The sequence below is a fragment of the Halichoerus grypus genome, chromosome 2, assembly GCF_964656455.1.
Source record: "Halichoerus grypus chromosome 2, mHalGry1.hap1.1, whole genome shotgun sequence".
Taxonomy (NCBI): Eukaryota; Metazoa; Chordata; class Mammalia; order Carnivora; family Phocidae; genus Halichoerus; species Halichoerus grypus.
In genome coordinates, this window is record NC_135713.1 from 80,098,382 (window position 1) to 80,126,016 (window position 27,635).

The following is a 27,635-nucleotide window of genomic DNA, read 5'->3' on the forward strand; positions in this document are numbered from 1 at the left end:
AAGAAACCGTCCTAGGTTGTTACTCGATCAGTAAAAAATTCCAAAGAAGTATGTGTTCTTTAAAACTTCACTCTGCCCCTGGGATCGAGCCCCGCATCTGGCTCCTGCTCAGCGGGAAGCCTGCTTCTCCCTCTCCCATTCCCCCTGCTTGTGTTCCCTCTCTCACTCTCTCTCTCTGTCAAATAAATAAAATCTTAAAAAATAAATAAATAAAAATAAATAAAACTTCACTCTTCCCTTCTCTCTAGCCTAAATATTGACATTAACAAAGTTCTCATCTTTTTGATTATTTGAAGTAACTGAATACTATATATTTTCCTCCAGAAAATGGATATATCCTTCCCATGTAATCCTTGTGGACATTTACACTCTTAAACATCTTCAGTATAATTTGAAAAGAACATTTAAAAGAAAAAAAATAAAAAAATAAAAAAACTCATTAAAGCTTAGGTTAATTACATTACACAATGGATTCTTATTTTAAGCACCTTTGGCTCCCAAAAACAAATCCTATAGACAAGATGGAACACCATGCTCAGTGGCTAAAATGTCCAGTGTCTATCAGCTGTGAAGAAAATTTTAAGTGTATCCTTAAAGGATGTTCCAAGATTCCTGCTGGCATTAAATATGGGAGCTTAAAAACTAAACAAGGATCTCATAAAAATTCTTGGTAAACATATTTTTGTGTATGGTTACAAAAGACAAATGTTTTATAATCTGTTGGAAGCACAGAGCAGCGGTTTGGAGGGTCTTACTGGATACCTAGTGATAGAAAATTGAATGAACCAGAAAATAATATGTAGGCCCATTTTTACCTGTTCAGGAATATCCTTGGCTTAATGTCATCAACTCTGAACTACATTATCCTATAATCATAGTGTAGAATTTTCCTTGGCATTCCCATTTGTCAACGTAATTCTCTGTCTCCAGTCTACTGGCAATGCTGTTTTACTAATACTGGTGTTGAGCTCTTAATATGACCCCACACTTCAATAGCCTCCTCTTTAAAGAAGTTTACAGCACTGTGTTGTGGCATAATCTAACAGTGCTCAATAAATGTTAGCTAACTGGCAGCAGCAGAATGAAAATCCAGAGTCTTTCCTTTATCTATAGCTAGATATGCACCTGGATCTGGATCTAATTTTCTTTAATTTGTTAATGTTTTACCATTTACAAAGCATGTTCACATACGTTATCTTCAAAACAATCTTGCCTGATGGGTTGAGCCACAGTGTACCTACACTGGCCCCCGTCTTGGCTAAACCTGGGAACAAACACAGTGCTTGCTTCACCATTTTATAGCTCCTGTGAGTTTAAGAAGAGTCAAGGCAGCTTTAAAAATGACTCAACTTACCGTGTTTAGAAATCTCTGCCACAAAAGGAGGAAAGACTAGGGAAAGATGCCCAGGATGTGACCCTCAAGTAGTGCTTCCATGTGGAAATGCAAAGAATGTTCAGCCCCCAAACATATCTTTTCTCTATGAGGAACGATCTTAAGCATTAGATTTGATCTAGACAATCAACTCAAATTCTCCTGTTTGGAATGTTGAATCCAAACGGAACCTACAGAAATCAGCAATTACATAGCCTAATTCTCTCAAAGCCGATCATTATGACAATAAATTTTAAAGATATTTCCACCTCATAAAATCACAGACATCTAGCCAGTTCCAATAGAAACTTTTAAAACTCCTATCATTTCTTAATCTATAACAGATCCTTTAAAATTTAACGGGGGAAGAAAACCTTTCATTTTAAAAATAAATCCAAAGGGGCACCTGGGTGGCTCAGTTGGTGGTTGAGCATCTGACTCTTGATTTCAGCTCAGGTCATGATCTCAGGGTCCTGAGATCAAGCCCTGTATCGGGCTCAGTGTGGAGTCTATTTGTCCCTCTCTGTCCCCCAGTTATGTTTTCTCTGTCTCTCTAAAATAAAATCTTTAAAATTTATTTTTATTTTTCATTTATTTTTTTTTAACTTGAAAGTAAAAACAGGGAAGCAAGCTCTTTTCTAATATAGCAAGGGCTACTTCTAAAGTGTTTTTGGAGAGTTAATTGTAAATTCAAATTCCAGGGATAACTTATTGTGACCTATAGAAATCCATGTAAATAGCTGTACTTCTCAGGAGTTTGGTGGTGGTTGTTATTGTTGTTTTCACATTCACTTTTCATGTCCCCTGCTGTGGGAGGAAACCAAAAAGTGATGATTTCTTGGTGTGAGTTGGGGGGGGGGTCAGAAAAACAAAGGAGTTTGATTTTGGTTTTGTTCATTTGTGTGCTTAAGTCTTCTTTTTGTTTACTTCTATGGATGACAATAGAGAGGAATTTATTTGGAATGAAAAAACCACCAGGCTCTTTCCTGGAAACGAACATCGTGAACCCTCACGAATGCTGCCTCTATGGCATCCGATGCTGTAAAGAGGGTGGCCCCATTTTCCATGCATGGGTAGAATCCATTTGGTTGAGAGCAGAAACAGAAGACAGGATCAATAGCAATAAAGAATAGTCGATCCTTTGTGGAAAGGAGTGGCTCAAACAAGAAGAGGTACCGAAGAGTTGGTGTTTGTGTTTTGCTAATACTTGGGGCTGATGATGAAAACCTCATTCTGAGAGTTCAGACAGTTACACACTTTGGAGGCAGAGTTGTGAACATATTCCATCTCTGTCCTGTGCTCTTTGTTTTCTCTTCCTTTTCTCTCCTTTATTTTAACTTGTTCCTTTTCTACCCCCTCAGGGAATTTTTTCCATACCTTTGCTTTGTCCTTTCCCCCATGTCTCCTTTTCTTCCCATCCTGTTATATCCTCTGTTCCCGTTAACTCACCATGATGTGGAGCTGAAGAGACCCAAGCATAGTGGTCAGGAGTTCAGATTCTAGAGTCAGCCAGAAATCTGGCTGTACTGTATGGGCCTTTTATTCAGCCTCTCCGAGTCTCCTTTTTCTCATCTGTAAAATGGGGCTAATGATAGAACCTAATTCATAGTTACTGTAGCGTTAAAAAAGAAAATGCTATCCAAGGCCATTTAGCACAGTTCCTGAAACTAAATGCTTAATAAGTGCAGACTTTTGTTTGGGTTTTCATGTATCCTATGTTCTTCCAGAAAAATAATGGAAGTAGATGCAGTATAATGGAATACACGCAGTATAACAAATGAATATGTAAGTAAAGGGATCCCACCAGTGGCCAGAGAATAGGAGGGTAAGTCGGATACTCGTGGTGAAGGTGTCACGTAAAATGCAGAGCTCAAGTATGAAACAGAGGGAGATCAAAACTTGGGATCTGGGCTTCCCAGAAGGTAGATGAAGGGAAACACTATCATGTTTCATAATCTTCTTAATATTTTTATACTAAGCCTATTAGTTGCTCAGTGAAAGCCCAGTAACATCCAGTATTAAGATCACAGAAATTCTTACTCAAGAGCCTCCATAAAGTTGAACAAAGTCTCTAGAGTTAAATATGATTCTGTGCTTCATAGAATTCGCTCTTTTAATTTCCCTCAATAGAGGCTGCTGTAACACCAAAATGCAATTCAGTAAAAGCAACTCTGGTTCTACAGGGTACGAAATTGGGAGCTAGGCCGACTTTGGTTTGGATGGGGACTCTGCCATTTACTTGCTGGGTGGTCCCGAGCAAGCAATTTGATGGTGTTTAGATTGTTTCCTCCCCTGGAAAATGGCTATTCACCCCAACTTCGCATGATTATTTGAAAGATGATTGCTAATGTATAAAAAGCACCTAACTCAGGGCTAGGCACATGACCACAGAAGATAACTATTATTTTGAGGTAGCCTAGACATGGGGTTTAAGTATGTTACTCTCAAATGGTTTGGCTAAATCCAAAAATAAAATTGGAGATCTAAACGGGAACGCATGTCCTTCAGGCAACCTTCCATAAATACAATTTCTCATGACTGATTTTTGATAGGCACTGGGCAGCGAGCATTCAGTGTTATCCTCTTCTGACAAGTACTTGGAGTGCAAATATTCTGTTGCCAATTAGGGACAGACCATGCTTTAAGCCTCGGCTGAGGTGGGAATAGAGTTGACAACTCTTTTAAAAGTTGAGAAGCCTAACCAAAACATACGTCTGTAAAATGCCACCTCGCCTCCACATGGACATGGGAGGAGAGTGGGACGAGATTTTTCTCACAAACCTCGAAATTCTATGCCAAAGAGCATGACTGTGATTATTTTAGCCTGCAAAAATGTTAGAGTGCTGTGAAACGCCCACTCCCTTAGGCATGAGGAAGGTTCCACCCATTAGAGCGCTCACAGCCTCGCTAACCTTATAACTTCCGGGGAGCCCTCCAACAAAACCTGCTACCATCAGGTGACAAAGTCCTGTTCTGGGTAGTTTGCTTTGTCAGCAAGTTAGGTGTAATAGAGCATCTGCCAACAATAATTATTTGGGTTTTAAGATGATTGATCTTAACACTATTTTTTTTAATGCTGATTAAATAATCGTAGGTTGTTGTTTCTTCAGCTCACAACTATTTTGTGACAATAAAGCTAAGACATCAATACATTAGGAAATCCTTTTTCTCTCCTATTCTTGCTCTGTGTACAGCTTATTAAAAAATGATGTCATTAACTACAATTTTAAGAGGAGATGCAGGTTGGTGCCAAGATGGGAAGAACATAGCCCATATCATCTCGATGGAATTCCTATCCACCAAGACAACTTGCCCACAAAACCCAACTCAAGATGACACAAAGCGAGAAGGTTCTGGAGGATCGTTAATGGGTGGAGACTCAGAGAACCTCATGCAGCTTGTTCATAGTCAATTCTTGTCCATTTTGAGATGTCTCAGAATGAACTATCCGAAAGCATAGGGTTTGAGGCCAATTCCCTGAAAGGAACAGTGGTCAGTGGTACAATGCCATGCCTAGAACCTGCCTGCTCCTTAGGTAAAATTATTAAGGGGGAAAACTACCCTAAAATATCTAATATAGAAAGGTTGATAATTTTTTAAAATAATCAATTCTTTTTAGTGGGTTGGTCTCACTAGACCTGTTGCCTACTGTTAGAGTAGACCTAGGTGAACAAACGTGCAGGGCTGGAAACCACCCTTAAGCAGATCTGAGGGCAAGAAATCTCTGAAGATTTTGTTTATCTCAACTTCTCTAAAACAACTGTGCTATGTGAAAGGTGTTGCTGGAAGCCAATTGGAAACAGTAAATTTGGAAAAATTTCTCAGGCTAGGCTTCTTTTCCCCCTTTTTATAAAGCATAGCAGTTGAGATCTCCCTCCATTTACACATCAGGAGATGATGTCTCAAGATGATTCCTTGCCTGAATACTAAGATCTAACGGACAAACTTAGTTCCTTCAATGTGGGTTACCTGAATTTATTAAGACAATGAGAAAAATTGAATTTGGGTGTTGAATTTTGCTTATCCTACTTTCCTAATCAAACAATTACCAGGAAAGTAAGCCCCACATCTTCCAGAACACAGAGGGATTAGAGACTGTTTTTTTACCAGGAGGCTACTGGGAAGGAAGAAAGGAGACCTCCTTCTATTAAAGTCTGTCCCACATGGGGCACCTGGGTGGCTCAGTTGGTTAAGCGTCTGACTCTTGGTTTTGGCTCAGGTCATGATCTCAAGGTTGTGAGATGGAGCCCCACATTGGGCTCTGTGATCAGGTGGACACTGCTTGAGATTCTCTGCCTCTCCCTCTCCATCTGCCCCCCTCCCCACTAGTGCATGTCCTGGCTCACGCTCTTTCTCAAATAATTATGAAATCTTTAAAGTCTCTCCTACATAACTGCAATCTCTTCTCTTTCTTGACTGGAGGACAAAAGGGGTGGTGGCATTATAGCTACCAGAATGAGAGTAACTGTGGCCCTCAGCCTACTTTATTGTCTGATTTCTGGGAAGCCTCTGAGGCATTATATGAATTTCACCTGGCCTGTTGCTGGTGTTAGAAAAAGAGTGAGAACCTTTGATGAATGCCCATAATGCTTCCCTAGGTTAACTGAGCAGTGGAAATGCTGAGGAAATAGTTAATATTACAGATTCCAGGGCCCCGCTGCCAGAGATTCTAAGTTAGTCTGGTGGGTGCCAGCAGTAGTGGATGAATTCTAAATTTTTCAAAAGCTATAAGGATTACATCGAAGTGTTTGAATTGTCCTTTTTACCTACTTTTACATGTGTATGTGTGGAAAGCCAAATTATACTTATAGACCTGTCTGGATCTGAGGGCTCACATGATTGAATTAGAACTCATTTTCTTGCCATTTCTTAGCTTGGTTTCCATTTGTGCCAACATTGGTCCCAAGCAGAGCTGTCCCCTAAGTGGCAATCAACACTCCCAGGCTTACAGTCTTCTAGCTTTTGGTCAGGAAAAAAAGAGATTCTCTTATTCAGTAGGTCCAAAGACCCAGAGTTGAGTCTCACTTATTCTGATCAGCCCATCCTTGAGCCTGCTACTATCACCAGGAGCTGGTAATGCTGTCATTGACCCGGTCCAGCTAAAATGTCCATCTGCAGCCAGAGGCAGAATCTACTCCACCAGAAACGATCAACTGGTAGGGGTGGAGGATTTCCACAAGGAAGCTCACAGTGCTGAATAAAGAGACGAGGGATGTCAATTGTACATTGATGATGAATGGACCAACAGTTATTAATGAAGTCGGTAATCATCATATTACCACACGTAATAATAAACTGATTAGTAGATTTTTTGGCAGGGCATGGAGCCTTCTGGCCTTGCCTTTTCCTACTCAGTGTCTGGTGTTGCAGATCAAGTCAGACTTCTCCCCCTGGAACTTGACTAAGATTAAGGTGGAAGTATATCAAAAGAATCAACAATGAAAACAAGTCCCCCCCACCCAAAATGGGGGCCATCACTATACGTTTTTAAGTAACCAGTGCATCGGGACACTAATATCTTTGTAATTGTCAAAAAGATGGTGGAATTGAAAGGTTATGATGTAGCAAATTTCAACTACTTCTGTATGGGAGGCCAGACACATTTTAGCTGTGCCAAGGTACTGGGTGAGTCTTGGATGTGTGAGAAGATAAGAGGTTTTCAGCAAGGTATAAGATTTCTCTGTTACAGGTTTTCAGGACCAGTTATCAAGTACATTTCTTATCTTCGACACCTTTTATCTTTAACACAGTCTTTAAAATGGATCTTAAAATGGGGAAGGAGAACTTCTTAGGGCAGATTAATAAAATGATGCATTTAAGTCACATAATATAGGAATACTCTTTTACATTTAACAAGCTTTAAAAATACATCTTTTCATATGATCTGGAAGAGAGGCTACAAAAATTGTCTTAAAATCCTGTCAAACCTTACCATCTTGTTTCTGGAAATAAGATTGTGAAGTAGAGTTTAAAAATTATGTCAGAAAATGCTTGCTTCACCCTCAACTCAATTTTCCTATCTGCAATATGGGAATAAAAATAATTAAAAATTACAAAGGTGAAAAAAGTTAAGTGGTCTTTTGGGACATAGAATTACTTAGATATAATTACTCCTCCATGGTAATAGTTTTATTTAATTAAAATTATTTAAAGCTGACTTCATTTTCAGTTCCTATTGAGGTTTCAAAATAATAAAGTTTCTTAAATATATTAGTAGTATGATATTAATCCCATGTAAAATTATTTCCTAAGAAGTGAGATAAACTGTATCATTAATAGCATTTAATGAACTTTCACATTATAATTGATATTTCCATTCTACAGTTAAGGGGGAAGGGACCATAAATAATCACTTAATAGTTAAGGATACACACTTCTCATGGAATAAATAAATAAAAGTATGGATAGATCTAGATAAAATATAAATTTATATACACACATCTTCTGTTATATCCAGACACACACTTGGTAAATTTATTTGTACATAAACTATTTTACTCTGAGTACTAAAATGGTACAGCTCTTTGGGGGCTCTCATTATCCATAAAGTTTCTCAATAGAAAAAAAAGGGCTAAATTGTTATATAGGAGAATTCTTAGAACACATTTTCAGCCCTTCTTAATCTTTTACTGTGTTCCTTTTTAGGTTCTGCCTCTCTATCTGTATGCCAGTTACTCTTTATTTTGCATAGACTAGGCATAAAGAAGAGAAAAACACAGCTATAAACAATCCAGAGGATCCATGATAGTTGGTGTGATATGTATTTTGTTTTCAGTGAGTATATTGCCCCCTCTTTGACACCAGCCCAATCCTTTTACTTTTGCTCTAATTTGCAATGAGGTGCCCTTTCCTGGTTGATATTTAGAAGCCATACACCTCTTCTTGCCTCCTCCAGATCAAGCCATAGCTAGGAAAAGAGAAACATGTTGTCTGTCTTTATGACACTAGTAAACACTGAATCCGGAGTTGCCTCTGAGTCCATGTCTTTAGTAGAGCAAGAAACGTGACGAACACTTCTGAACAGAAGTGTGGTCAAACATGTCTGAAAGGCAACCACATAAATGAAAGAAAGGCAGTGTTGCCACAACAGTGAACCTCTGAAAGGTGAGCTGGATTCTGCCCAGCATCGTTCACTTAGAGGACAAAGCCACACCTGTCACCCTGGGAGCTAGAATTGCTCTGCAACACCAACAGCGGAACAGGGAGCCAGTTTAGATTGCAGGAATTGATAGATGGGCAACATGGCTGTAAAAACAATGGGAAATTTGCCAGGGTTCACCTGCTTGTCCATGCTGGATAGAATTTAGGTAACTTGCAAACACATGGATTAAGCTTTACTCTGGAAAAAAAAAAAATTAAGAAAAGTATGCAGTGGTTTAGGAAGATAGGATTTTCCTAGAGTTTTAGAAGTGCTTGAATAAAAACAGTTGGAAGGAGTGTTCAGATTTATTTCACTTTTCCTGCTGTGTTCAGCATTTTCATTTCTATTTTCTTGATGTAATATACTGAGAAAAAGAAACCCAACCAACCAAAAGGAGCTGCTGACTATTGCTGACCAGAAAAATAAAGTAAATGCCTCTTAACATTTCCCTGCCATTCTGGTGGATGGGGTGGGGGAAGTGAGAAGTTTTATTTCCTAATAGGTGGCACGGTAGGTAACTTGGCAGTAGAGATCACTGAGGAATCCACATGAAAACCTAAGACTCTGGGTCCAAATTAAAAGAGCTCCCCAGCACGATTACAAAGTAGAAAACATTGTCGTATTTATCCAGTAGTGCTTTCTTCTGGGCAGGGAGGTTGACCTTTTCTGCTCTGTCCTCATCCTCCTGTCCGAAGATTTGCTTCTGTTCTGCTTAATCAACTTATTTTTTTCAGCCTGTTGCTCTCCGCTCTCCTTCCTTCCTTTTCTACTTCTTTCCGTATCTTCTCTAAGTTTTTCTTAGAATCTTTTTCTCATCCTGTCAGCTATCTCTTACCCTCAGGGTAAGGAATTTAACATTTTCTTTCCCCAAATTGATCGTATTTTTCATGGGAATTTAGAAGTACTGCATAATGGTCTCACCTTAGGGTGGTAGTATCTTATTACCATCTTGGGACCTTGCATTTCCCATTATAATTAATGATGACTGAGGTTGATGTTTGCTTTAACTATTTTTTAATAGTCTTGCAAAACTTCTCTGAATGCAAAGGAGCAATAAATGTCCAAAGAATCATCATGTAGATAGTCTCATCAATGAGCATGTTAAGCATTTCCAGAGTATGGGCAAGATACATCTAAGATCTATGATCATTCATTGACTTAGCCTAGATGTTCTCAGTTCTTTGTTTTGGAATTCACCTCCCCAGAAGATAAACCATTTTTATTTTTACACAACTGTACTAAAGTGTAATTTCTATACCCTAAAATTCACCAGTTTAAATGTATAATTCACTGATTTTTAGTAAATATACAGAGTTGTACAACCATCATCCCAAAAAGATCACTCATGCCAGTTACAGTCACTCCCTGTTTCCACCTCCAGCCCCTAGCAACCACTAGTCCATTTTCTATGTCTAGCGATTTGCTTTTTCTGAACATTTCACATAAATGGAATGGTGCAAAAGTAGTCTTGTACATCTGACTTGTTTCATTTAGCATAATGATTCTGAGTCCATGACACAGAATGTGTCAGTAGTGTCTTTTTATTGTTGTAGCATTCCAGTGTATGGATATGGCACATTTTCATTTTCCACTTGCCAGGTTATAAACAATTGGATTATTTCCATTTGGGAGGTATCACGGATAATGCTGCTATAAATAAGCATTCATGTTACAAGGCTTTATGTGGGCGTATGTTTTCATTTCTTTTCCGTGATAACTAGGGAGTAGAAGTGTTGATTCATATGTTAAGTTTAGGTTTGTTTACCTTTTTAAGGAACTACCAAACTGTTTTCCAAAGTGACTACATCATTTTACATCCTCATCAGCATTTTAGGAGTTCTAGTTTCTCTATATCTTGACCATTCAGTACTTCCTGCCTTGATTAAAGCCACTCTAATGGGTATGAAGCAGTATTGCCTTGAAGTTTAATTTATGTCTCTCTAGTGAATGATGATGTTGAGCATCCTTTCATATGCTTATTAGCCATTCATATGTTTTCTTTGATAAAATGTCTATTCAAATCTTTTGCCCAATTTTTAATTGGGGTTTTGTCTTTGTATTATTTTTAAGTGTTCTTTATATACACTGGATACAAATCCTGTATCAGATACATGATATGCAATTATTTTTTCCCAGTATATGGCTTGTCTTTTCATTTTCTTAATAGTATCTCTCTCCCTTTTTTTTGTATTTTTTTATTATGTTATGTTAATCACCATACATTACATAATTAGTTTTTGATGTAGTGTTCCATGATTCATTGTTTGCATATAACAGCCAGTGCTCCATTCAGTACATGCCCTCTTTAATACCCATCACCAGGCTAACCCATCCCCCCGCCCCCTCCCCTCTAGAACCCTCAGTTGGTTTCTCAGAGTCCATAGTCTCTCATGGTTCATCTCCCCCTCCGAATGCCCCCCCTTCATTTTTCCCTTCCTACTATCTTCTTCAATTTTTTTAACATATAATGTATTATTTGTTTCAGAGGTATAGGTCTGTGATTCAACAGTCTTACACAATTCACAGCGCTCACCATAGCACATACCCTCCCCAATGTCTATCACCCAGCCACCCCATCCCTCCCACCCCCACTACTCCAACAATCCTCAGTTTGTTTCCTAAGATTAAGAATTCCTCGTATCAGTGAGGTCATATGATACATGTCTTTCTCTGATTGACTTATTTCGCTCAGCATAATACCCTCCAGTTCCATCCACGTCGTTGCAAATGGCAAGATTTCATTCCTTCTGATGGCTGCATAATATTCCGTTGTGTATATATATACCACATCTTCTTTATCCATTCATCTGTCGATGGACATGTTGGCTCTTTCCACAGTTTGGCTATTGTGGACATTGCTGCTATAAACATCGGGGTGCACATGCCCCTTCGGATCCCTACATTTGTATCTTTGGGGCAAATACCCAGTAGCGCAGTTACTGGGTCATATGATAGCTCTATTTTCAACTTTTTGAGGAACCTCCATACTGTTTTCCAGAGTGGCTGCACCAGCTTGCATTCCCACCAACAGTGTAGGAGTGTTCCCCTTTCTCCGCATCCCTGCCAACATCTGTCGTTTCCTGACATGTTAATTTTAGCCATTCTGACTGGTGTGAGGTGGTATCTCATTGAGGTTTTGATTTGTATTTCCCTGATGCCGAGCGATGTTGAGCACATTTTCATGTGTCTGTTGGCCATTTGGATGTCTTCTTTGGAAAAATGTCTGTTCATGTCTTCTGCCCATTTCTTGATTGGATCATTTGTTCTTTGGGTGTTGAGTTTGATAAGTTCTTTATAGATTTTGGATACTAGCCCTTTATCTGATATGTCATTTGCAAATATCTTCTCCCATTCTGTCGGTTGTCTTTTGGTTTTGTTGACTGTTTCTTTTGCTGTGCAAAAGCTTTTTATCTTGATGAAGTCCCAATAGTTCATTTTTGCCCTTGCTTCCCTTGCCTTTGGTGATGTTTCTAGGAAGAAGTTGCTGCAGCTGAGGTCGAAGAGGTTGCTGCCTGTGTTCTCCTTTAGGATTTTGATGGACTCCTGTCTCACATTTAGGTCTTTCAACCATTTTGAGTCTATTTTTGTGTGTGGTGTAAGGAAATGGTGCAGTTTCATTCTTCTGCATGTGGCTGTCCAATTTTCCCAACACCATTTGTTGAAGAGACTGTCTTTTTTCCGTTGGACATTCTTTCCTGCTTTGCCGAAGATTAGTTGACCATAGAGTTGAGGGTCCATTTCCAGGGTCTCTATTCTGTTCCATTGATCTATGTGTCTGTTTTTGTGCCAGTACCATACTGTCTTGATGATTACAGCTTTGTAATAGAGCTTGAAGTCCGGAATTGTGATGCCACCAGGCCCAGAGAACCCCCCTCAAAATCAATAAATATAGGTCAACACCCCGACATCTAATAATAGTATCTCTTGAAGCACAAAAGTTTTTAATTTTTAATGAAGTCTAATTTTTAGATGCATATTTAGATCATGCTTTTGGTGTTGTATCTGTGAATTTTTGCCTAGCCCAAGGCCATAACTACTTTCTTCTTGTTTCCTTCAAGAAGTAGTTTTATAGTTTTCACTCTATGATCAATTTTATATTAAGTTTTGTATATGGTAATTTTATTACTTCTAAAGATAGATTCACTTATAGCATCCTGCTAATTTCCATGGAGTATACTTAAAGGTATCTTTGGGAAGGTTTTGAAGGCAAGTAGAAGGGGGTAGTTTTTTGGTATACCTGACCTAATTCCAAGCTGATTTATCTTTTGGTTAGTATTAAAATTTACTTTTTGAAATAGCCACCTACTAGTAACTCATATTTTTCCTTGAGAGGACATTAAATTCCAGAGAGCTCAAGAACCCTTCTGACGCTTGTGAAGAATTCAAATATTGAGCAAAGTATTCTCTGAGTCACTGTCCCACTAATGAGTGTCCAAATAAATTGTCTGAAAGAAACTGATGTTCATCACATGAGAGTTTAACATCAGAGTTATCCCATCTGAACCTATGATCGTGCCTCCTTAATGTCCTCTTAAGAGAATGCAACATTTAGTTATTCAGAAAACTGGTAATAATAACACGCTGCTAGAAAAAGTCAGAAAATCTTGATTCAAAAAGTCCTTGAAGAAGTATAAATGTTTGTTGAGAATCCTACATCAGTACCATGTGGCTCAACAAAATGTGTCCACTCCCGACAGGTTATTTTTAGAAATGAGGTTTTACAGGCAATCAAACACAGCAACAAAAATGCCTGAAAGATAATACATGTCAGCATCTCCATGTCAATGAAGTGAAAGCTTTTCTGAAAATGAAATGGCCTTCTTTTAGAACTCTGGAATCCTAAACTACCAGACATTTCAGGAACTATTTTGGCTGAAAATGATATGAGAGATTTTTCTTTTTCATAATTTTTATTACAGTGGAAATGGTTTTTGTATTTCTAACAGTTTGACAAGAGCTAATTACAATGCGCTCATCTGCTTGGCGGACTAATTTGAGCCATCGGGCATCAACACCATAGACATGCAGCAGCATTGCAAATGATACGCATGCTTCCCTTGCTCCAAGAATTTGTACTTGCTATAAAAGAAAACAGATTTGGACAGCCCTGAAAAAGTTGGGTTTGGTTTGAAGAAAACATTTCAGAATTACATTAGAGCTGGCCTACAAGTGAACTAAAAATACCTGCTCATCTCAGTGGTCTTGGCCCAGGGCCTTTCCTTTTACTGTAAAAGTCAGGCTGTTGGAACAGTTGGAGTTCAGCTTGCTTGCTGTCTAAACTAGTGTTCTCTGATAACTTCTGTTACCATTGAAACACAAGCCCTGTTGCATTTAAGAGAATGTTTGGAGGTGTGGAAAATAGCCAAGAGAAATGTCTACTTAGTGTTCAAACCTCTAGGCTTCCCGTGCAGTAACTACACTACTTAGATCTGTTAAGAAACGGGAGAAAGACATTCATCAGTAAACATTACACAGCAAGGGTAAAAGACGGAATGGAGTAAAGAAGGCTGTTAAAATCAGCCTAAGATGATTATTTGAATTGCAAAGAGAAATGTTCAGACATAGCTAGAGCTGCTAAACATAACTCTTGAAGTTTTTCCAGAACAGAGGGATTGGGGGGAATGAGACCAGTGAAGGAGAAAATTAGAAAATTATAAGACAGAATGGGAGATGAAGTTTCAGAAGCTGGTAAGATAGCTGAAATACATGATATTATTAGGTCTTAAATATATTTATAAAGGTGAAAATTTTAAAACATGTTTTCTGACTTTGGCTCTGTGATTTTAAGATTGAAATGAAGATATTAAATCTGGACAAAGAAATCACCAATGGTAACAGCTAGGTTATAGCATGAAGGATTAAAAAGAAAGATCAAAAATCAATAGCCCAGGGAAGATATTCATGGTAAGTTGAATAAGTCTGGGTGAGATCATTTGAGTGGCAATGAATCAGAATGGTACCAAACATCCCCAAATTTGGCAGAGGGCAACCCTCTGCACATCAACTACTATATATAGAGTATATATATAAAGCAGTCACTGCAATTGATCATCTGCTTTTTTAAAGGCATTCCTGTTCAGGGACATAGAATAGGGACTATAAAGACGACAGTACGAATTTTTAAAGTAACTTGTGCCGCAGACTTTACTAACATGTGTTTGGCTGGGTATCCTATTTTCTGGCACAGTATAGAGAACAGAGGGAGTTTCCCCCCACGAGCAACTGCAGTACCAGCTGTTGCCCTAAATATTGTACCTGTTCATGACGGAGATGACTTTAAAGCCAGGTTTCAAGCTTAGGGAAAATTTTACATTTTGTACATCAGCAAACATTGCTATCGGATTTGTAAGTCTAGTTACAGCATTTACACACACAAAGAAAGGAGTTGATGAGGAACGTACTTCAAAAGGAGTAATAGTAACAGATTCATTTCTTTAAAAATGTAAAAGACGGGGCGCCTGGGTGGCTCCATCCGTGAAGCGTCTGACTCTTGATTTCAGCTCGGGTCATGATCTCAGGGTTGGGAGATTGAGGCCCACATCAGGCTCCGTGCTCAGTGCTGAGACTGCTGGTCCCTCACCCTCTGCTCCTCCCCCCACTCATGCATGCACACGTGTGCTCTCTCTCTCTCAAATAAATACATTTTTAAGAAATAAATAAAGATGTAAAAGATGACTATCTTTAATAAGCCTTAACAAACCTACAGCATTTCTAAAGCCCAGAAAACATAAATGGCACATGTGTATGACAATATCCCCAAATAATATTATTTAGAAAATATATAGAAATTTGTATGACAGTATTCCCAAATGATATTATTTACACATTTAACCCAATAATTTATTAATAGTTTAAGAATTAAAAAAGAGGAAGAGATATCAGAACATTAGATCATGACTTGAATATCATGAAGAAAAAAGATGCCTTTCTCATTGGCACTGGCGGCATACATAAAAGACAAAAATAAATTGAGAACCAACATTAAAGTACTTTTTTTTTTTTTTAATTAAAACACGGAATGTTCTTTACCTGTAGTAGTGAGACAGTCCTGGGTCCTTTCAGAACCAGCTGCAGCCTAGAGAAATGAGACGCTAGAGAAGGATAAGCTTCAGTGAGCTTAACAGCCTTAACATATTCTTCCATGTTTCTTTGGATAGTCCTTCAGTATTTTTTAAAGCAGTCGTTACTTGGTATCAACAACCTCTTCATGGACCAAACAGTACCAATTCCTCTTAATTATTCATGTTTGGTCATTTAAAACAATACAGTAAATATGTGTTGATCTGTAATCTACAAGAATGACTTGGCATGCAGCCTGATTTTGAACAAGAATTTCTGTGATTAATAAGGCTATTAAAACTAAAAACATAATTGTATTTGATCCTATGGCAGGCATTACAAACTACTGGGTAATGTACTCATTTCTAATGAAGGGGCCTGAGAGAATCAGTAGTCTCCAGGCATCTATAAGCATTTGTCAAGTTGATTCTACATTCCAACTTTTACTAACATTAGACTCACAATGTTGCAGGGATTTCTTATCAGTTATTCATGTGTGGTTGTTGTGATGCTCCATTTGGACATACTCTGGGCTTTACATTTTGGAGTTGTCAGTGTTCTCAAAGCAAAGCCAGAACCTTTCATCCCTGACTTTGATAAAAATGACATGAAATATCAGTACAAGTTGTAAGCTGAAAGAGAAAAAAAAATCTAAATAAATAACTTCCCAAGCCTCCTGGCTGGCAGGTTCTATTGATAGAATATCTCCATCAAGGAAAGTAGTGTGCATTATGCTATGATTGGTTGATAGCACCATCTTTGAGGTTGTTTGGGTCCATTTTGTTTTGGAGATTCTTCAGCAGGTGTTTCTGGGAGTCGTATGTAGGACATCTTCAAATGAGTTCTATCTCATTGTCCATGTGCTTTAATGGATGGAGTCAAGCTATGCTTTTCAAAAGGGCATGGGTGTACTGAGATTGTGGACTTTAAGTTCAGGAAGCAATTTAAAAACCCAGTGTATGGTTTCACAAAGTAAAGAATTGGAAGTTACTGATCTGTATTTATAAGTAGTCTAAGTAAATTTGAAGAAACAATGACCTTTCAACACTATTAGCAAATAATGACCTAAGTTATAGTATATACATTCAATTCAAAGCTTTACCAACACCCCAACCAGTTTCTCTCTCTCTTTTTTTTCTTTTCCTACTCCTAACCATATATTCCTACTGTCATCAGAAAAGAGGTAGATGGTTCTCTTGACATATTTTGCCTAGTCAATATAAGGGATCATTTAGTAGAGAGTGTGTTTTGATTTTTTTTTTTTTTTGGTCTAAGCACACAAGCCACACACACACACACACACCCCCAAAGCACAACAAAACACAACATACCAACTGTCTTATCAGTTTGGTGTCTGTTTGAAACTACTCAAAAAGAAAGCAGTAGAGGGAGTCGTCAGAATTCTCATTCTAGTTGAGAGAAGGAAAGAGAAGCCACTGTATATGAGCATCTGTATGAGGCTCTTATGGACGTGGGAAGTCTCCTGGTATCATTGTGGAATGACCCCAGGAAACAGCAGAACAAGTTGGAGCAATCCAGTGGGTCTGACGTTGTCACCATTTCCCTGCTGTTTATTTTAGAAAACAGTCCAAACAAAGCAAAACCTCTCTTCAAAAGAGCAACATCTCATACTTTAAAAACCACCTTGAAAAAGCTGTCACTACGCTGGGAATGAATCAGGTTCATTTTGCCTATCTTCTGTCCTCTTTTCACTGGAGGTGGTAGAAAAGGCCTTAGTGGAACCAACCAGAAATAAAGACCTTAGAGCAGGTGGTGATGCCATCTGGTTATTTAAATCAAGGCAAAACCAACCCCTTCCCAGAAGATGAAGTTCTAAAAACTGATGATGTGCAGAGTCTGACTTAATCCAAGGGAGAATAAATGGTCAGAGTGGGTTAACCTCCAGTTCTTCGTTAGCCATATTTTTAAGAAATGTTAAACGTTAATAGATGGTGAGAAAGAGACTAGAGCAAATGCTAAAGATTGAGTGAAATTTTTTTCTATACTACTGTCTCACCCTAACTCCTTAAGTCAGAATTCATGCCATCATCTGGGAAATAGACCTATCCTTCTTCTGCATACACTTTTTTTAAAGGGTTTTATTTAGACAGCTGGGGGAGGGGTGGGGAGGGGAGGGAGAGAGGATTCCAAGCAGACTGCCCCCACAAAGTGCAGAGCCCGGCATGGGGCTCGATCCCATGACCCTGAGGTCATGACCTGAGCCAAAACCAAGAGTCAGGCACCTAACTGACTGAGCCACCCAGGCGCCCCATCTGTATACATTTGTTTATATGCATACCATTTCTTCTTTGCTAAGTTGAGGATGATCTATTGTCTATGTGAGAGAATTGGCAATGTTTCTCAAAGAGGAGTGGTGGTAGCATTTGGGACAGGAAAATTTTTCACTGGGCAGCACTCTTCCACATAGTAGAGGGTGTTTCACACCCTGGCCCTACCCACTCAGTGCCAGTATCTTCCCTCTCCCACCCCACTGTGGCAATGAAAAATATCCCTGGATATATCCAAATGAACCATAGGGGAGGGACGTGGCCGCACAGTACCCAAGTTTGAAAGTTGACCCTCTTCCCTTCCCTCCTTTCTCTCCCTGTACCTAAAAGGATTTAAAGAAGCATTTGATGGGATTAATTTGCCAAGAGGGCTTTCATTTGCTTTTTACTATACTCTTGAATCATATTTTTAATTCAAGAATTTTATAACCTTGCTGATGGCTTTTTCGCAAAGCCATATTTTTAGGTCCCACTTTACATTCCCTAGCTTTCTTCTTTAAGGCCAGTCTTACTGGTAAAGTTGAAATACTTTTTTTTTTTTTTTTTTAAAGATTTATTTACTTGTCAGAGAGAAAGAAAGAGAAAGAGCACAAGCAGGGGGAGCGGCAGGCAGAAGGAGAAGCAGGCTCCCTGCTGAGCAAGGAGCCTGATGCAGGACTTGATCCCAGTACCCCCGGATCATGACCTGAGCCAAAGGCAGACACTTGGTTAACTGACTGAGCCACCCAGGCATCATGAAATACTTTCCTTTTAAGGACTGATTACCTTAAACAGTTTTTTTATGTACTGCTAAGCGCCTTAAAGTTTGTTGTTGTTGTTGTTGTTTTGGTTTGTTTTAAAGCACTGCCTAGTTCCTCAACAGGCAAATGCTACATATTTATCATCTTTCTAATCTGAGGCCTCTCTCAGATCAGAGAATATTCCCATACCAGATGCTGTTAGGTTAAGCATATATGTACTTTTGATACATTTCCTCATTCTCTTTTACCTAAAGTAGATATTATTGGATGATGAAACAAACAGGAAAACATCAGAGAGGGAATGCTGGGTGAAAAATGGGTTAATACTGTGAAGGCCGGAGTGTGAATGTGTTAAGTTTAAGAAAAAAATGAATTGAAATTAAGGAGGAAAAGGATTTTCTGAAAGGGCCATGAAATAATTAATTGTTTTGTAGGAGAGGGCCTTTCCATGTAGGCAGAGAATTTTTTCTTCACTTCTTTCTGAAGAGACAGTCAAATAGAGAATCTCATCTCTTAATTAGAAAGAAAAATACTCATCAAACACATCTCATCACTGGAGAGCTAATGATCCACAGCTGTTAGTCTGAAAGGGCAGGCTTTTTTCCTGAACAGTAGGAAGTGTTAATCATTTTGGATGAGATTTCTTTTTAAAATATACTGTAGTTTGCAAAAGAATAGGATATTCAATATTCCCACTTAAATGATTTTTTTGAAGTGTTCTCCCCCAGGGATACTGTCATGTGTTGCACTGAATGATCATTGAATGCAAGCATCTTCCACTGCACTTCAATGAGAGCATCAATTGATGGGATGATGTGAATCGCCCTGTCCTGCCTGGGACTCTTAAGACCCCAGGCTCAAAGAAAGAAAAATCATGCATGTCTTGCACCTCCTAAGAAATGGTGTTGCTCTAAAATCTTAATATTTTGAATCATTCGCTCTACTTGACATAATTTGCCTTGTTTAAATATGAGTGAAAAGCTTTAGCCCACCTTCACTTAGCTTCTGAGTGAAAAAGGGTTTTTTTGTTTGTTTGTTGGTTTGTTTAATCTTCATGTGAAAAAGTAGGGCTTTTTTTATCTGTAAAAATGTAATTGGCTCATTCATTTTCTAATCTCTGGCTGTACCGGCACCTTGCTAACCTCTTCTAAACATTTTGGACAGAAGAAAACCCCATTTAATAGAAATGTTGTGAATAGCCAACTTTTGATTATTCAGAGCCATGCAAGATAGTGAGAAAGGGGAGGAATGAATTTGGGCTTCACAAACCTCATTTTGACCATTAGTTGTTGACCTCTCTGCCATGCAAAACCCTTACCAGAACACCTAAGAAGTGGTATTCCATTTCCTTGCACTAATGCAAAAGTAGTTATCCCAGAGCAAGAGGAAGGAAAGAAATAGACATACAGAAAATCTACAAATTGAATGATCAGTCTGTAAATAATTGATAACGTTTGAGCATCAATATTCACTATAAAAATCCTCCTTAGAGGCAGTGGAGTACTGATGGAAAAACACACTGGATTGGGGATCAGAAGACCTGGCTCTGCCACCCAGTAGCAGGTGTCCGTAGACAAGTCTCAAATTTGAGCCTCAGTTTACCTATTTGCAAAACAAGCACAGTAGTCTCTGCCTTCCCAGCTTGCCTCTCAGGACTTTTTCCCTAAAGTTTGTTTTATGTAATGTGATATAAGACATTTGTTAGGATGAATGATTTTATTTATCTTTCAGTAAATGATAGATTTTCAAAAAGCCACTCTGAATATTTATGATTAAATTTAGATAGCTTTTAAAGTCTAGCCCAAATAGACACTGAATAATTGCATTCTGTGATGTTGATGCTAATGTCATAGGCAAGATAACATTGATTTAGATGAAAGGCATTTGGATTTAAAAGCAAAAAAAAAAAATTATGAACAGGAATTGATAGTCACAAAACAGCTAGTTCAGAACAAGATTCTTTTATATCTAGGGGCAGATATAGAGGTTGTTTAAAATGGTTAACATTTAAATGCCTGATTAAGTCTGGAGTTCACAAAATCTGCAATGTGTGCTAATGCCAATTACTAGAAATAATGAGTTTATGTAAAGACCTGGATTTTTCTTGTTTCAGCTATTAGCAAAAATTTTAACAGCAACCCCTCTAATTGCACACTTACGATTACCTTCCAACAAAACCCTTTCACACCCAAATCCCTCTAAGAAACACCACCCATCTTCTATGACTGCTTAAAGGGGAATTACGATAGTGACCATTCCTGGAGTATTAGTTTATAAAGTCTCTGAATTTTTCAGAAACAATTTTAAATATGAAAACATCAAATTGATAATACTTGGACTTACTGAATACTTTGTGATAAAGTGTTTTCACATACATTACAGGAGTTGTTCCCCACAGCCAACTTGTGAAATAGGCAGGTGTTACCATCTCCATTTGATAAATAATAGACTCAAATAAAAGAGAATAACTGACTTGCTCAAGGTCCTGTGATGATCAAAGAGCAGAAATGGATCTAAAACCACTTCTTCAGTCTTCTGGTCCAGACCATATTTATTATAGACACCACTGTCTCCTTGGAAAAAGAATATGTGTCAGTTAGCTTTTGCTGTATAACAAACCACCCCATAATTTGTAGCTTAAAGCAACTACCACTTATTTAGTGATGATTCTGTGAGCCAGCACTTTGGACCAGGTTCAGTTTGGGTTCTGGAAGTATGGGCAGGATAAATGCTGGGACTTTTATGGTTTGTATTTATATTCTGTGAATGTGTCAGGGATTTCTTTTGAATTGTTCCTTGATTTCTTTTTCTACCCCATTTTAGCCTGTTATGATATCTGACTTTTTTCTCTCAAACTTAGGAGTAAGTGGAGTCAGGACCAAGGATAGATCCTATATTGTCTGGTCTTTCCTGGGGTTTCTCTGAGATATCTTTCACGTGCTGCCCTAGGAGGACACTGAGGACCTGGTCTTGGGTGTTATCTTGGTTTTTTGTAAGAGGAGAGGATCAATCTCAATGCAGGTGGGCCCTGAGAGAAGGGAAGCTTGAGTGTAGAGACAATAAGCTAAAAGGCACCCTCCCTCCTCTGAGGGCTCTCTTTATTGGATAATCCTCTCCTGCTAATTATTATTATAATAATCACTAATACTATAATCCAGAGACCATGTCATATCTTAATTTTGAACATCAACTATTGTGTATCACATAGTAATGTTCAATAAGTATAGTTTATTGTTAATCGGTGTTTATGTTCTTTTTTACTTTGACCTTTTGAAATCTCCAGTTAATTATTGAGGAAGAAAAAAAATGAGTGCTTTTGTATTTAGAGTTTATTCAAAGCTCTCTTGTTTTTTTTTAAAAAAGGTATTCTGAACAGCAGAGGCCCCTTACCTAATTACCTAAATATTAGATTTTTTTTTTAAAGATTTTATTTATTTGAGAGAGAGAGAATGAGAGAGAGCACATGAGAGGGGTTAGGGTCAGAGGGAGAAGCAGACTCCCTGCCGAGCAGGGAGCCTGATGCGGGACTCGATCCAGGGACTGCAGGATCATGACCTGAGCCGAAGGCAGTTGCTTAACCGACTGAGCCACCCAGGCGCCCTAAATATTAGATTCTTAAAGAAAACAAAATAGGGAAGATTATTTTTCCATTGCCAAGATCCATGAAACTCATGCAATTCTACCTTTTTTTTTTTTTTTTGTCTCTTCTGTATCTTTCCCCATCTTATGTTCTGGTGCCTGTGTTGTTAGGGCATATAAATACCACAGGTATTAATTAGACATGCCGTGTCAGTTCTGAGTGCTGTATTTTAAGAAAGCTATTGCTTTTTTATGGATTTGGATGTGGTGAGAGGATGATGTCCACAATGGAGACATGCCCAGAAATCATGCCTTGTGGAGTGGTGCTTTAAGCAACTAGTGATGTTGTATCTAGAGAAGAGAAAGGCATGGTAGGTGTCTTGATTACTTGGTTATCACCTAGAAAGTGTATTCTATGCAATACCTGTCCTCCAACCAACACTAACACATAGACATTCCCAGTAACTTTATTCTGGGTGACATCAGAACTCTAACACCAGTGAGTGGACATTACAGGATGGAATATCTGTGCTTAATAAATTTAAAATAAATACAATTGGTGACATTTAGCTGTGGAATCATCTGAGTCCCATCCATGAGGCCAGAACACATCAAGTCAAGTGAACGTCCTCAGAAGAGGCAAACATAGAGGAAGGTCCAAAAGGAAAGATGGTAGTCAGACCATAATACACGAGACAGTTTATGACTGCATGGCCAGAATGGAAAGAGAATCTTTCTATGCCTCAGGGAGAAATTGGTTAGTGGCATCCCAGGTTGTAATTCTGAATATATTTTCATGAATTTACTTGATGTTACATAGTGGCTATATAGTACTTTTACTGAAACAATAATTAAGTAGATTTATGTTAAAAGAACCCAGTTCCTATTTATTCATTAATGCAGCAAATATATATTTATTGAACACCTTCTATTCCTAAGCACTCTTCTGGGCTCTGGGGATAGAATAAGAACAAAAAGAAAAAGTCCTTATCCTTAAAGAGCTTATATTCTAGTAACTGCCTAAATTTTGCAAATAAATGGGTAAAGAATTAATATGGATTCTAGCCAAAAATAATTTTCCCTTTTACATGTGTTCGTGTCTGTCAGATTTGCCTTAATTAATTTCCTGAATAAAGAATTATCTTTTAAAAATATATTTTAATAGAATAATCATAACCATCAATTATAATTTGTATCATCTTTATATATATTGCATAAATTTCAAAAATTAAATAGAAATATTTTATTTTTCTGAAAATTCTTCTACTTATGAAAGTAAAGATGAGGCTCATGTCTCATGCATTGATACATTTGAGATTTTTCTTATTCAGGAACTTGAATCTATAGTTACCATGTAATTCTGTCCAAAAGTCATTTCTTGGGTTACTAAATCATTATTTGTGGGTGTCCATCTGGGTTATGAATATCCCAAGAATTCAGGATTTAATGTCACATTAAAAAAAAAAAAAAAAACAGATGTCACAGTAATGCCATGAAGTCATTTTAAATAGAAGGGATATTAAAGGTTATTGGGTCTATAGACCCGTGTATTTAGAAATGAAAACACGGAGGCAGAGTGACTTTCTAAGGCCTGGAATCTGTCTTCCGGTCCTTGAGCCATGGGTTTCTCTACCCCTCCACACAGGCTGATTTTCTTCACCATCTTACTAGGCTGTGTAGGCTTGGCTAAACACTCCGTGCTACCCTGCCTGACGTGAGTGTTCTCAGGGCGCTGCTCCTGACCCTCCTGGCCTGTCAAACGCCTGATGTCTGTGTTACCCCAACCAGCTGGCTCAAATTCCCACTTACACTATGGTTCAGCTAAATCTCAGGAGGCAGATGACTTTCCAGTTTTCAGTAATGGAATAAGCATCACCTGAGGACCTTAGTCAATATTAGTTAACTTTCTGAATTTCATAAGGTATCGATAAACATGTACACAACAATACAAATGTTTTCTGAGCACTTATTGGGTACCATGCAGTGTGTTGATTTCCTAACACATTTCAACTCTTTAGTTCTCACAATCTGTCAGGTGGATACGCTTCTCAGCCCCACTTTACAGAGGCAGAAACTGAAGGCAAGATGGTGCCAGAAGTGATGGGACTAGTCAGCATTAGGGATGGAATCCAGCTCTTCGGTACCTCTACAAAATCATTTGACTTAATGTTGCCTTGTTTGGCAGCTGGAGCCACAGACTCAGAGAGTTTAGATGATCTCTTCAGGATTATAAGAGGGGGGATGGGTGCGAGGGCAAGTCACACTTTGTACACAGCGCTGCTGATTTTACAGTGCAGATGATCTTAGAATGGGTCCTCCTGCCAGGCTAAGTGAGCTCTTACTCTAATATTTGTCTTACAATTAAAAAATAATTTACATAGAGAGTCGGTAGTTTTCAAAGATAGTAGACAAAGACATTTAAAAATTTCCTTTGACAAAGTTATTCTATTTTTTAAATAGCTGTTTGATTTCTATGGTAATGCTAAATGTTAAGCCACCCTATTTTTACACTTATTGGTAGCAATGCTTTTATTCATAATGTGAGATCTTTGGCTCACTGGTGCAGACTTGGTGTTTTCATCTGCCTATTATGCGTGTTGCATTGTGAGATTCAAAAAAAAAAAAAAAAAAGTCCGTGATATTAAACAGGGATTCATTCTCTGTCATTAAGGCAGATAGACCCGCTATGTCTGACAGTGTAGTGAGGCTCATTTGGCAGCCTTTATTTTTTAACTCTATTTTGTCCAACCTGACCATAATTTCACTAGATGAGAAAAATTAAAATTACCCTGTTGATAGTGTGATGATACCAGTTTTCCTTCATAGAAATTAAATTAAAAATCCTAACAGTAACTTTCCAGGGGTCAGTTGTGCTTTTAGAAAAATGCCTAACAAGTTCTGAAGGTTTTGTTTTCAAGATAAATCTTTCCATTCTGAAGCATTTAGTTTTGCGTTTTTGAAGTGGGCTATGGATAAGAGAGTCCATTTAATGAAAGTCAGAGTTGACTCATCTTTTTCTCTCTCCTTCTCCTCTAGCTCTTTCTCTTTGTTGTCTGGAACTTTGAGCTCTACATGATACCACTGGTTTTGTTGTTACTGTTGACATGGAACTACTTCTTGATAATATCAGGGAAAGATAACAGGCAACGTGATACAGTAAGTTTCTGCTTTCTTATTTGTATGTGTTTTTGTTCTCATTCCTCGTCCCTCTGACAAGATCAACATTGATTTATTTTTACAAACCAGAAGTTCTGTTCATAAATACTCGAGTTTGGAGGAAAGTTTTAATCAGTTCAAAACTAACAACTCTTTGGTCCTAACATAAGATAAAGTATTCACCTGTTTTTAACATGACTCATCTTGGTAGGAACTAAAATCAAGAGCATACCGAAGAATGAGCTATGACTTTTAATTATAAATGGGTTATTTCAAGTGAGTATTTCTTTTACTCTCCTTATTTGTTTATATGTCTTAATCTTGAGTTAAGATATAATATCATAAAATTATTTATGATCAGACCAAATGAATGTATTTTATTTAAGACATTTCTCTGTAGTCTGTCATTGGAAGAAAGGAAAGATTGGTGATTTGTTGGCCTGGAAAAGTGCATAAAGTACCTTAATTCAATGGACATTTACTGAACAACAGCAAATATCCGTGTTTGTGTCAGGAGTGTATCAGGATTACCAGCTGGAGGATAAAGAGCTTTCATTTAACCTAGGGAAAGTTATACTGAACCCACCTGCCCTCTCTGGCATTTTTGAAAGTTTTTTTAGAATCTGTAAGACCACTTCTCTCTCAAAAAGAGTTTTATTTTATTAAAAGATTTTATTTATTTATTTGACAGAGAGAGAGCACAAGTAGGCAGAGGGAGAGGGAGAAGCAGGCTGTCTGCCGAGCAGGGAGCCCGACATGGGGCTCGATCCCAGGACTCTGGGATCATGAGCTGAGCCGAAGGCAGACGCTTAACCGACTGAGCCACCCAGGCGCCCCTCAAAAAGAGTTTTAAAGCGAGAAGTAGAAATAAACCACATTATAATCATATCTCTTTTTCTCTTGCCAACTTTCATTCCCCTTAGATTATCTCAGTCACTACACCCTTAGTGAACATATGACTTCCAAAAGCTTTCTGATGTATAAATGAATGGGGGGGAGGTGTCTTCTCCAAATAGGATATTTGTAATTTGATAAATTCATAGGTAGCTTTTGAGAAGAATTTAAAGGTTTGTCAAATGTGAGAATCTATTTGGTAGCTCTTTGTCTTCATCAGATTACATAGATTTTCTCTCTCTCGCTTTTTTTTTTTTTTTTTTGCCACTGAGGGTCTACATTTAATTTATAATCAGGAGTTTCTGCCATCTACCATGTCCATAATGGTGCAGGAACCAAAGTTATCTGATCATCAGTTTAATAATATTATATAATACTTCATTATAATAGCATCATAATGTTTGCACAGACATACCTGTGACATAAAACTTTTCCCTTTTAAGTAACTCAAGCAGGGGTGCCTGGGTGGCTCAGTTAGTTAGGTGTCCGGCTCTTGATTTTGACTCAGGTCATGGTCTCTGGGTCCTGAGATCAAGCCCCACATGGTGCTCCATGCTCAGTGCTCAGTTTGCTGGAGATTCTCTCCCTCGCCCTCTGCCCCTCCCCACCGCTCAGATGCATACACATGGTCTCTAAATACATACATACATACATAAAATCTTTAATAAATAACTCAAGCAAAATACACTTCAAATGGTAACACAAGCTGAATATACTTCTTCAGAAAAATTTTATCATCAAAATAAAAGACAAATCCTGATGCACAGCCACCAAATACATGGCAAAGTTGCCAACAACATGCTATGTTTATTTTTCTATTTATTTGTATATATTTGTTTCTCTCAGGTGATTATAAATTTGAGGGAGGGGACTCTTAGTTCATCATTGTATTTGCCACTTTAGCAAGTGTCTTGCAAGTCTGAAGTGTTGAGAACCTTTTTTATAAGGTTTATCAAATCCAACATGAGACTGTTAATAGAGATTTTAATGGTTAGGCAGTATCCACAGACAAGAAGTTATTATTGGCAAGGATTTTAGGTATATATATTTAAATTGCACACTGAGAGACAAACCCCAAATGCCATAAGCACTGGTGTCATGGGGACTAATAGGTACTTTTGTCAATTAATCCAGGATGTTTTCTTTAAGAAAATGGGTCTCTCTCAGACAATTGCTTTTTTTGTCCCATTTATTTCAGGGAGATTGTCGAGAGAGAAGAATATCTACTTTTCATTCAGTTGGCTTGAGACAGATTTGCAAATAAGATTATTTGCAAATAGGAAAAAGTGGTAATTTAGTTTCAGCTCCTTAATCCTATGAGGGGGCTTATCGTCAATATTTAGTCATTGGTTTGAGTATTCTTACTGAAAAGTTCTGTATCTATAGACTTTGCTTGTTATCTTCTC

General features: G+C 38.0%; 1 protein-coding gene across 12 annotated transcripts in view; it reads left to right on the forward strand.

Annotated features, from left to right (window-relative positions):
* MCTP1 (multiple C2 and transmembrane domain containing 1) overlaps positions 1–27,635 on the forward strand; it is a 506,871-nt gene that overhangs the window by 387,207 nt on the left and 92,029 nt on the right. For 9 of the 12 annotated variants that reach the window (XR_013445693.1, XM_078067054.1, XM_078067049.1 and 6 more), the window contains one exon: positions 25,216–25,335. The exons of the other annotated variants lie outside the window; for them this stretch is intronic. Coding sequence is in view for 8 of the 9 variants with exons in the window: in XM_078067054.1 (XP_077923180.1) it covers positions 25,216–25,335 (120 nt within the window). In the remaining variant the exon portion in view is untranslated. The remainder of the gene's footprint in view (positions 1–25,215; positions 25,336–27,635) is intronic. 12 annotated transcript variants of the gene reach the window in all.